Source organism: Sinohyriopsis cumingii, chromosome 17 (genome assembly GCF_028554795.1).
Source record: "Sinohyriopsis cumingii isolate HCF-2022 chromosome 17, ASM2855479v2, whole genome shotgun sequence".
Classification (NCBI taxonomy): Eukaryota; Metazoa; Mollusca; class Bivalvia; order Unionida; family Unionidae; genus Sinohyriopsis; species Sinohyriopsis cumingii.
Window position 1 is genome coordinate 33,743,230 of NC_142977.1, and position 12,211 is coordinate 33,755,440.

At 34.1% G+C, this 12,211-nt stretch overlaps 1 protein-coding gene across 4 annotated transcripts in view; it reads right to left on the bottom strand.

Annotated features, from left to right (window-relative positions):
* Positions 1-12,211, bottom strand: part of LOC149778393 (uncharacterized) — a 190,302-nt gene that overhangs the window by 6,672 nt on the left and 171,419 nt on the right. For all 4 annotated transcript variants that reach the window (XM_089939223.1, XM_089939224.1, XM_089939220.1 and 1 more), the window contains 2 exons: positions 8,866-9,024; positions 3,333-3,471 (listed from right to left, as the gene is read on the bottom strand). In XM_089939223.1, coding sequence (XP_089795349.1) covers positions 3,333-3,471; positions 8,866-9,024 — 298 coding nt within the window. The remainder of the gene's footprint in view (positions 1-3,332; positions 3,472-8,865; positions 9,025-12,211) is intronic.

Below are 12,211 nucleotides of genomic sequence, written 5' to 3' on the forward strand. Positions count from 1 at the left end.
TTCAGATGTCAATATGACCTTACATTTAGGAGTACTGATGACAAGATTTTTCAAGTTGGTCATCATGGTGGACATACTAGATGCAAAATCACACGACCAACCCTAGCAAGACCTTATCGGAAGGAGACTCAATATTTTTCTGTAAGTCAGATGGCTTTTCAGTAAGGTGTCAAAACTTTCTTGTACCACTATTATCAAGAGGATAAACATGTATTTGAAAAGCTCAAAAGTGTCATCAGATGCAACGAATGCAACATTATGTTCAACCTAAGTTCATAAAGTTTACTTGAACCTCAGTGATCGGTTTAGTTACAGAAACTGCAGATCCAAACCCCATGGAGGTAAATGACTATTTGCTACTTCTCACAACTTGACATAATCCTTGTTTTCTCAGATTTAAATTGGAAACAAAACTAAGATGATATAATGTTGAATAAATGACTGAGCATAATTGTTGTGTCCTGCATTTTTCCAATAATCTGAATAAATATTTCTATGCATGTATGCTGATTGTTTGATTGCCCACCTTTGCCATCAAAAAGTTTTGATCATGCATGCATTTTGTATGAAAAACATGGGCATATAAAATTGTCTGAGGTACTTATGTAAAGTTAGTATGGTTTCCTGACGAATTCCACTGAAGCTGACATGAAAATCTGCATCCAGACTAGTGACAAACCCATATCTAGATCTGACCACTACAATAGCAGTTTTGTTATTTTTCCTATTATTCTTAAGGGTAGTTTCAGTAATGCTGTTAGTCAAATTTTATGTCTTGGCAGGTCTCTAAGATTGGCACCATTTTTATTTAGGATCAACCGGATATCACAAGAGTATTTTGGTGAAAACCCTATGCTGATATTGATTCTGAAAATGGCTCTTAAACTGGTGATATGGTATGTCAGATCGATAATATTATCATTTTGAAAAAAACTATATACACAAGAAGTCATCTGGAGAAAACCTAAGGACAAGATGACTTTCCATTTCAGTGAAGTAGCAATTTTCAAGATGATGGCCATACTGGTTGTCACATTGAAACCAGTCTCTTTTAGAAACAACTAGATATTGTACAAATTCCTTTAGTGAAAACCCAATGTTGATATGACTTTCCAATCAGATGGAGTAACCACAGCAAGATTTTCAAGATGGCTATTTAGGTGGCCGTATTGGGTGTCAGATTGGCACCAATTTCATTTGGAATGAATCAGAATATCATGTCTTTTGGTGAAAACTCTATGCTGATATGACCATCCATCCAAGACAAGTGGTGATAAGGTTTTCAAGATGGTGGACATGTTGCCACAATGGATGTAAATTGGCATCATTTTCACTTACAACAAATACCAGGGGGCACTCACCAGTTATAATGTATGAGAGAGTGACATGTAAGGTGAAGTTGTTTGCATTTGAAACATGCACAGTGGAGAGAATGTTGACATACCTCAATGCTACTTCGATGTAATGTGGCTGACATTTCTTTGGATATTGTACTTGTGGAAACTGTACATTATCTAAGCACACTGCAAACTAAAATGACGGATCCTTTGTGCTCAAAAATCAGCCTGAATTAGTCTAAAGTACACTATCTTTAGCAGCTATTAAAAAAGGGTAAATGAACTTTGCCAGACTAGACAATACCAGCTTTTGAAAGTGCAACGAATGTATTACCAAATATACAAAATGTAAAAAAAAAAGTAACTGGCTCTTATTTTTACAATTTACTGCTGAAGTTCAGGAAGTGAAAATGATCACGTGTAGATAGCAGTTGTTTCAAAGGTGTACATCCGTAGTAAGGTCTAGCTGTATACTCTAAAACCCATATTAAATCAATCAATCATTCACGAAATTAAAAGGAATTAAAGGTTCTTTGAACAATACCTGACATATACAAGGTCTTTTTTAAATAGCCCATATAACCAGTGAGGAAATCCTGGGAAATTCTTTTTCCTTAAAATTCTAATCCTATGCAAAACACGAAATTGTAGAGCATCACCTAAATCATATGAGTGAAAACCCCATGTTGACATGGGAGTAATGCAATCTGATTAAAATAAGATCTTCAAACAGGACACTGGAAATCTGATTTTAATCAGACTGAGGAGTAACAAAAACAAGATTGACATGATGGCCATTGTAGTGGCCACATGGGACATCTGAAAAACATCATTTTCATTTTTGACTAACTAAACCTTGGGATAAATGTATCTGTTAATTTACAAGGAAATCCTCCAAATAATTTAATTATAATAAACTTGTGTTAATGGATGCATGAACAATGGACAACAGACCATTCCGTAAGTTCTTCTATGACCATAAGAGCTAAAATCGCCACAAAGTCTGAATGACATAAACTGATGGTATTGTGCAAAATTATAGTGGGACATATCTGAGCATGTATGTTCAAAATATGGAATACTTGTGCAATTCAATTGACAAAATGTGGACATAAATACAGGTGGGATGTTTTAGAGCTTAACAGAAAATGAAGTATTGTACCAAAAGCTGAGCCGACAAGGGAACATTTTCAATGACTTTGTTCTCCAAATAATTACAAATTTGGAATTTGTAGAATGTGAGAGTTGTTGTTGTTATAGGGTTTAACGCCATTTTTCAGCACACGATAGGCTATATATGGCGGTCGGTATTAATGGTGGAGGAAGAACCCGAGAAAAAACCACCAACCCACGAGAAGCTACAAGCAAGTTTTCTCACATATCCACATTGGCCGAGCCCGAGACTCGAACCCACGCAGACAGAGGTGAGATGGCAGTGATCCGTGACAGAGAGCGCTTTAGACCACTCGGCGCTGCAGAATGTGAGAGAATACATTTACAGTCTTTCCAGCAATCAACCCTATGTAATGTAAAGCTACCTTTTGGGGAAAAAATCTAAGGAACAAAAAGTGCAAGAAAAGGACATTTTATTTAAAAAAGCATGAGATTTATTTAAAATAGTGAGAAAAAACACAATAAAACAATTACTTGACTTGCCATCTTAAGCTTCAAGAAAAGCATGTTTTTACTTGCAAACCAACTATCTCTTTAGTCCATGTTGCCGAAATCCTAGCTCCACATCCAAGAGATCATATCTGATCTAACTTCCCTACTGTTATTCATGCAGTGAGTAATCAATTTTCAACAAAATATTTAAAGCCGGGATAGTTGTCATTTTGGAAAAGTGGGCTAAAATCAGGAGTGTCACAAAAATGCAGGAAAGGGTGCATGTAGTCAAACATCTCCCAACACTTGATCATGGTAAAACAAAGGAAATACAAAACAAACACAATACAAGGACAGATAACATCAAGGCTGAAATGTCAATTCACTTACATGATTGGTAGATTTTCTCTTCCATACGAAGTTTCTCCTCATTGGCCAAGTGAACACACTCATTGGCATCTTTCACCAAACTGGACATAAATTCGTACTTCCTTATCAGCACATCCAGCTGTAATCTTAACTCAGCATTCTAAAATAAAATCACAAAATGTTATCATTGGGACCTGTATCGCAAAAAAAAATAATAGATGATATTATTTTCTGCTTTTATTTTAGAAAAGAAGTCACTCACCATTACCCACTCATCACCTGCGTAGATGAAAGTATTTTTCCAGTAATTTGATGCACAGAGTGATGCAAAGAACTCTGATGCATGAAAGAATTCCAACTCATTTTATACATGATATTGAAGCTTTTAGTATGCAATTCTAACATTCCTATAATAGCATACAAGTACATATATGTGCAGTCATTAAGTCAGTGTATTCCCCAGGGGTGTAAAACTGGGGGCAAAAAAAAACCCTTTGGTGTCAGAACTGGGGGTCAAATAAAAAAAGTGGGGGTAAAAAATATACTGACAAATTTTCATCCGACTCATACTTTCTCAGCTTGAAATAGGATATTGCAACTTGCACAACATTCTCTCTCTCTCTCTCTCTCTCTACATACAAATAAACCAACATGCACAATTAACAAACAAATGCATTGTCCATTCAAAGAATAATTTTATCAGTTCATTTTTCTTTTAAAATCATACTTTTAACAGTCTCCTTATAATCTTTTTGAAGCAATATTATAGACCAACATATTACATACAAGCCAATACAAAATGCCTAATAAATCTTTTTAAGCGAATGGCAATTTATTGCCTGTCATAAAATGTGTACTATCATCGGTTTCATTGTACTTCGTCCTAGAACAAATTTATCAAAAAATCAAGGAGGCTAATGATTCATCTTGTTTCTAAAAAGTTACACTTGAATTTTAAGGTCTTTCTTTTAGAAACCAACAAAATCTGCAATGACCCCCTGACTGTGTAACCCAAAATAAATGCATTTGTCTTGGCAAGTTTACTGATTTCTTTGTTGTGAAAGAATGTCTTGGGTTATAATGTGTTCTCCAAATATTTTGTGGCAAACGAGGGCAGATTTGTTAAAGTTCTTAAACCCTGTCACAAAAGGATTATTCACTTTTGCAGTCTTCGCAATCACGCTATCAGAAGTCACACCGGTAATCCTAATGGATGTGCCGTACTCCAGTCAAGGGAATTATTTTTTTCATTTTTCATTAGAGTTAGATCCACAGTTACTCTTTTGTGTTCTGCTTCTTTCATTTTCTTAGCTAATGATTTTTAGTGCATGATGTTTTAATCTGGAGATCGCTTTCTAGTGCAACAAGCATTGAGGTTAAACATCAAGATGACATCTTGCTGAGCTCAATGGAAATCGCGTGAGAGCTCGCGAGATTAGGGGAAGCTAATCCATCATAACATTGCCTATGCTAGTCTGGTTCATTACTTTGTATGTTCCCTGTGTTCCACTCCGCTATACGAATAGAGGAGCCCAACACAGGGAGTACACAAAGCGGGGAACCAGTCAATGCCTATGTACTCAGTATACATGGTGTCACTCTTCGTCCAACGCATTGGATATTAAATAAATCCTGATCGCATTATGCGAATCCCTTGCGTCACAAAAACGCACGGCAACAAAATGTGTGCGTCAATTTTCTCCAGCGTGCGTCCCTGATGCACAAATGTGCGTAAAGGGAAACACTGTTAAGTGCAAGCAATAATTCTGCAACATTTTAGTTCTCATCAGTGCCATAACTGAACAAGAGACCCAAGTGAGCCTAATACTGCTCACCTCAGCTACCATCTGCCTAACAATGACCTGCCAAGCCTGATGAGACTATCTCAGTAAGGCAGTTGATTCTTTTTCTCTGTCAGCTAGACCATTTTCAGTAAGGTGTAACAAAATATGATAAGCTGCTATTGTAAAGCTGGAAGATGTATCCACTGATATTATTTTAAGTTTATTTAAACTATATACTTCAAAACATGATTTGATAGCTAAATTGTATATACACCTCTAAACAAGATTTGACCAATATTATGAAGAAAAAAAAACTTTAAAAAAAACAACTTGCTTAAATTGGTTTGGTGCAAAAGAAGATAAAATACATTCTAAAAGAAACTTTTAGCATAAAACCAATTTCTATGAGATATTTTTCATCAGTTTGGTTGTGTATGTTATTTTTTATATAAACATATTGGGGAATAGCATGGGTGACCACACACAGGAGCAAGGGGATGTGGTCAAGGCATTCTGTCGCAGGACTAAAGCTATTATGAGGAATTAATGGTTCTTTCTGCAGTCACTATGACCAAGATCTTTGACCTATAAGCCCAAAATGAATATGGATCTTTATTGCCTCAAGTGCATGCAATATACCAAGTTTGATCCATATGGTGTAGTTATCGGTTACTGTATTTGTATGGAAAAATATGAACGAGTTTTTCGGATGGAAATACTGCACGACCTTGGGAGTGCAGTATATCCATCCGACAAAACGAGTTCATATTTTCCCATTCAAATGCAGTAACCTTTCAATTACAAGTTCATTTTCTTATTCTACCTAAGGCTTAAAATAAACAAAAATACACTACAAGAAACAAAGTAACTGAATATATGCCATATTCCTAGCTAAATACACAAGCAAAGATTCATCATTACACAACAACATTATTAATGTGCACCGAACTCTGCCAAGATAAATTTGAACTTAGTCGCACGCTAGACATAACTTTCGAAAGAAAATGGCATTTTGGTCTAAACAAAATTAAAATTTGGAGTCATATTGTGAATGAATGCGCATTGCAACAACTTTTTCATTTGATCTGGAATGAATAGATTTTGGCATTTTTGTCGATTTTACGAAATTACATGATTATGGACTGGATTATCATTGCCAATTCTACAGGAAATACACCGGATTGAAGTAGCGAGGGAGAAGCGAGTTGACATCTGCAAATGTGTTTCTGTTCTGTCATTAAATATTTGAAATCATAATGTGGGAAAAATATGTAGTCTTTCAATTGCATTTATCAAAAAGATGCTATGGAATATAATGCTCATTTCATTTTGAGTGCAGTAATGAAGGATGTAATTGCACTTGGAATATAGTCGAAATTACAGTACAATTTCAAAATGTGTAATCAAGCTTGAGAACCCATGACATGGCTCATGTAATTAGAATTAGCAGAACTAAGAAAGTACGCCTTGAGGAAATTCAGGATGTAAAACTGTAAGTACATTTTTTGCCATTCTTATTACCAGCTAAAGAAGACAGTTTATGCCTTGTCACTCGCATGTTAATTGTAGGGACCCTGTCTGGCATCTATAGCTAGCCTAAATCCAAAACATTGTATCAAAAAAGTTAACACGGAATGTACCAAAGCAGCTGGTATGTGGCGGTCCACGAAACATTTGCTTTAGTTCATTCCAAAACAAATTTACTCAACCAAAACGTAAAGCGTCTACTACGAGAATGTACATGATTTGTTTACAAAGTAGTTCCTAATACATTATTGGGCACATGTGGGTTCAATATGAAGTTGAATATGAAGTTGAATGTGAGTTTAATATCATAAAATATTGCACGATTCTGGCAATGTAAAGTTACTGAGAAAAAAATTAGCATATAATAAAACTCATTATTGTGCAAAAACTATTTTCTTTTTCAGATGACTGTGACCTTGATCTTTGATCTACTTATGTAAGAATGTGTCTTTTTGCTCAAGTGAAAACAACATATGAATATAGATTGCTATGTGATGTAGTGAAGAATTCAAAATACTGGCAGAACTGCTCCATTTTTGATCATGATAACCTTGACAGTTGACTTATTCAACCTAGTACAAGCTGTCCACAAAATCTGGTAAAGGTAGATGGTGCAAAACTAAAGCTATGGTGCACAAACAAAATAGGACATATTGATGTTATGTACAACATCATGACATTAGACACATCCTTCAACAGGTGTATATAATGTCAGTCAGTATTGTAGTAGAAATTTGCTTCTCTGTTCAGTTAGTGATATTTGAATGGTTTGTGATGTCAAATGTTGTAAGACCTATTAAGCCTTAAAATATATTTAGAGTACTTCCGATACGAATAAGACAAACACTGTAAGACAACAAAAGTCTTAAAATATATTTAGAGTACTTCTGATGCGAATAGGACACAAACACTGTAAGACCATGAAAATCTTAAAATATATTTAGAGTACTTCTGCTACAAATAAGACAAACAAACACTGTAAGACCACGAAAGTCTTAAAATATATTTAAAGTACTTCTGATACAAAGGAGACAAACAAATTTGACAAGACTAACACTGTAAGATCTCAAACATCTTTAAACTTCTCACCCCCTTAATTGTTAACACTATAACACAAATTCAGATATAGCAAAGATATGGCACGACTATAAAAAATTTACACCAACTGCATAAAGCACTACTGAGCTTTCTTTAGTGCTAAAATAAACAACAAGTTGATTTAATACTCTGGAAAGATTTATTGTATTCTTCAAGAAAAAAAGCTTAGAAAGCTGATACTGAACCAACAACAATTAGTTTTCTTTGTGTTTATCTTCAATGCATCTTTTATAATTTATCTGACCTACCATATATGGGCCAAGATTAATTTATCTTCTCTATAGAGCCTATATTATATCTCCCATTGATTTCTTAGGCCCAACTCTCAAGGAAGTTAACACTTTTTACTAAATTACATATTTATTCTGAATTTTTTTTTCTACATAGGCCTTTTGGTATATATTTTTCAACCTATCTTTGTTTCAATTGTAATGATGTTAACTTACATTGATGCATATGCTACAGTGTAATGCCATCTGATTACTCATGTTTCTTCATCAGTGAGGCCTTTGTACTCACAGACACCAAGTGTCAGAAGTTTGAATTTAAGGTAACAACTATATCAAGACCAATGATCAGAGTAAATGTTACCTAACTGCAGCAAGTGTACATGCACATATTTACAACAGGTAATCTTCGGTGGAGATAAATTGCAGAGAAAACACCACCACATTCTAAATGACCTTTCTGGGAAATAAAACTGAATTTATATGGATATAAATATTGTGAATATTTAGATAAAAATTAAATGTTTTTGAAACTGAAGTAGTATGAAATTACCATTATTGGTAGAGCCAGACTGGCAATTAGATATACTTAACCTATTTACACTTAAGTTACTGATTTCTGTATATAATTATATGGTTCCTCTGCATTCAAAAAATATTAAATATGTAATAACAGTTTTGAATCTTTCTTGTTTCATATGGAACAAGTCAACAAAATCTGTTTCTTGCACCCTACCCCCCAAGATTACACATGTAATATTTTCTTCAGTTAATTGACTTGTTTGCCTTTAATGTGATATGGAACAAAGCATGATGGCTTTTTTGTGGAACCCAATCATTGTTCTATATTGGAATTTCACTGTACAGATAAACAGTTATTCAATTTTTTTTCAATCATATAAGAGACTGACTTTATACCTCCTCATGAAGTTTGGGATCAATGAACTCTCCCTTCTCATTGGGCGCTGGTAGCTCTGTGACCCAAAAACAGCCAATCAGACTCTTCTCCTCTGCCAGACAGATGCGTAGATTTTCCATAGACATGAACAGCTCTTTCAGAGTAGAGTATTCAACATTCTGGGAAAATGAGAAAAAAGTCATGTTGGTCATAAACCAGTTTTCAAAAAACTTTCCTAGATGCCATTTACACAAGCATAGCTGTCCTTGTAATCCATCCTTTTGATGGATGCAGAGATGTACATTATAAAATCATAATATAAATAAAAAATACATCAGAATGGGTCCAATATCTGATCAGAAATACAGTTACTCAAGTGTTGAAACACTTAAGTAAATCTGAAGAAGGATTGACTCATTATGTGTAAATTTCACTAATAAATGAACTGATCAGATATCTTGATGATTTAAATATATTTACCCAGTTGATCAAAGTCAGAAGAGAAAAATATTCTCCAGAGTACTAACAAGCTCATCCAGTCAGACACAAAATCATGATTAATATGACCAGGTCCTGCTCATTATCAAACTTGTGCAAAATTGTAACTGTACATGACAAGTTTCCAAGAAAAGTGACAAGATTCTTGAATTTCAAACCATGTGTCACAGATTTATTATAATTTGATACACACTTATGTAGCAGACCACTCTATACTGAAAAAACTTGGTGCCAAAAATGAAGGGAAACAAGCTTTACCGATGTGACTCATGGATATTATATGACTAAAAAATGTTAGAGGAGAATGATTTTGCTGCATCAAGAAAAGGAAAAATCAACAGCTCTTTACAAATTTTGAAAGAGGAATTCATCAGTGATATAATCAGTATTCATAATTTTAAGGCTTTACAACATTTCAGTTAAACATGTGATGTAGACTAGTTAAAGTGAATGTTGTGTATAATTTTATTTTGTGTCTGTACTCTCATATTAATCCACATGGATTTTGCCAATTTGTGAAAAGAATTTTAACTAACTGCAAATCCAGAAAAGTATCAAAAATAAACGTATGGATTTCTATATATACATGTTACTCTCAGATTGCATTTTTTGACAGTCATATTAGTAATAATTATGCTTATACCTCTTGGGGAAGGGGTGGAGGTGGCATGGGTTAACTTACAATAAAGCAATTCGGGTTCACATTTAAAATAATTTCACTCTGACCAGGTACCCAGTTGTTTTTTTCCAAAATGTTAACATCTTCAGTAAAACCCCATGTCAATATGACATCGTAAAACCAGTTTTGTAAGATGGCCATCATTGTAGACATAATGTATATTTGACTGGCACCATTTTCATTCAGGATCATCTATACCATGGGATCAAAATGCATGTGAAGTTTCATGGCAATCCTCCAAGTAATCTCTGACCAGGATTGGTAATAACAAAAATGTTTTAAGTACCAACCTGTTCAAAATTTTCCATGAAGGATTGGTAATGCCAAATAAGACATTTTATTTTATGCTAAGCAGTGAATTACTTGATTTTCTAATTAAAATAATACTGATATTTCACTGTAGTGAAAAATTAATAGTATTTTTTCACTACAGGAACTACCTTTTTGGGTCAGAACATACTTACCTCCCTTTGATTTTCTGTCAGTGAACTATTTTTTCCTTATGTACATGTCACTGTGTCACAAACTTTAGGTAGCCAACGTATGTGAGCATAAAATAAAAATAACATTTGCTTGAAATGAGTGAATAATGGATACATTTCATCTCGTGGCTGAAAAACTCTAGTATTTTCACTAGTGGCTTTGCCACTCGTGAAAATACTGAGTTTTTCAGCCACTTGATGAAATATATCCGTTATTCACTCGTTTCAAGCAAATATCCTCTATATATCACTATATTTGTGAATGAAATAATAATCATAAAATTATCTCACAGTACTATATATAGACGCTAGAAGAATAAGCTTATATAAACAATTTTTATATAAATTTAAGTTTTTGTTTTAATAAAACTTTGTTTAAACCATGAAATATATGTAGAACTTTGTTCTTAATGACCCCATCCACATGGAAGTATTATTCACAAATGTTATCAGTAATATTTTAAATTATGATTACCACTAGAATCTTCCCATATGTATCACCTAAACAATGTCTGGCCCATAAATACATATGTACGATTGGAAATAAATAATCATCAGCTACCATAATCTATGTAAATGTAACAGAACAAGTACTCTGTATGAATGGAAGGGACCTTACAAGCTGTTAAACAAGAAATTCAACAATAAGCTGAAATTTCATGCTGAAGGTTAAGGTGAATATAGATCCTGTACTAATATCTTACATGAGCTAACGCATTGAAAATGTTGGTCCCAATACCACATCCACCAAAGTTGTAAAAGTCAAACAGGCCATGTATGCACATTTACTCATCTTAAATGAAATACAAATTGTTGTTTAAAAATATAATACCAATTTTGTTTAACCAAAGTCTATTAAATCCTGATTATTGTATTCTCCTGATTGTCACTGAGAAACTTTAGACGAAAGTTTTGATCGCTATGGACTTTTACAATGGTGGCCAGGTACTAAACTGGGTCAAGAAAAGAGCATGTCGAGCCTAAGTGTCAGGATGAAGGGTAGCATGACATCCAATCTGGAATATACTGGACCACACCTATTTGTTAATTTCATCAAAATATGAAGACGTACTTTAACATTGATTTTGCCATATTTTCTTCTTGGGGCATGTCAATAATGATCTTCAGAAAAAATATAGATGTATGAGGATCCAAATAAAGTGAATAATTGCCATTTACTAGCATGTAAAATCAAATTCTAGAAATATCACATCCATTACTGAAATAGTTGGTGCTGAATGCCTACATGACCTGTATGACTTTTACCATAACAGAGGTCCCTAATTTATACTTTTCCATGCCAGTAGCTTAACATTAAAGCAGGATATGTGGAGATGGCATGTGACACACTGTCAAGTCATGATACTGGCAAAAGTTTCATGAAAATATATTCTGTGGTTAAAAATGTATACTCTGGGCAATGGATACAAGTTGGAGAAGTGTTGTTTTTTTTCTTCTTCCCCTTGCCATGACGTTGACCTTGAGGCAAGGCACCTGGTTATGGTAAACAAAACACCATGTAGTCATGTGTCTGGGCAAGTTTCATGAAAATCTCTCCAAACTTCCTGAGATGGGCAAGCAAATGTTTATAGATGGCCACACAATAATGCCATAACAAAATATGCCTGACTTAACAAAGTCACATAAAAATGGATAATTTATTTACTTTACATCAAAAGTAAATATTCAATATACAGAATTCAGATA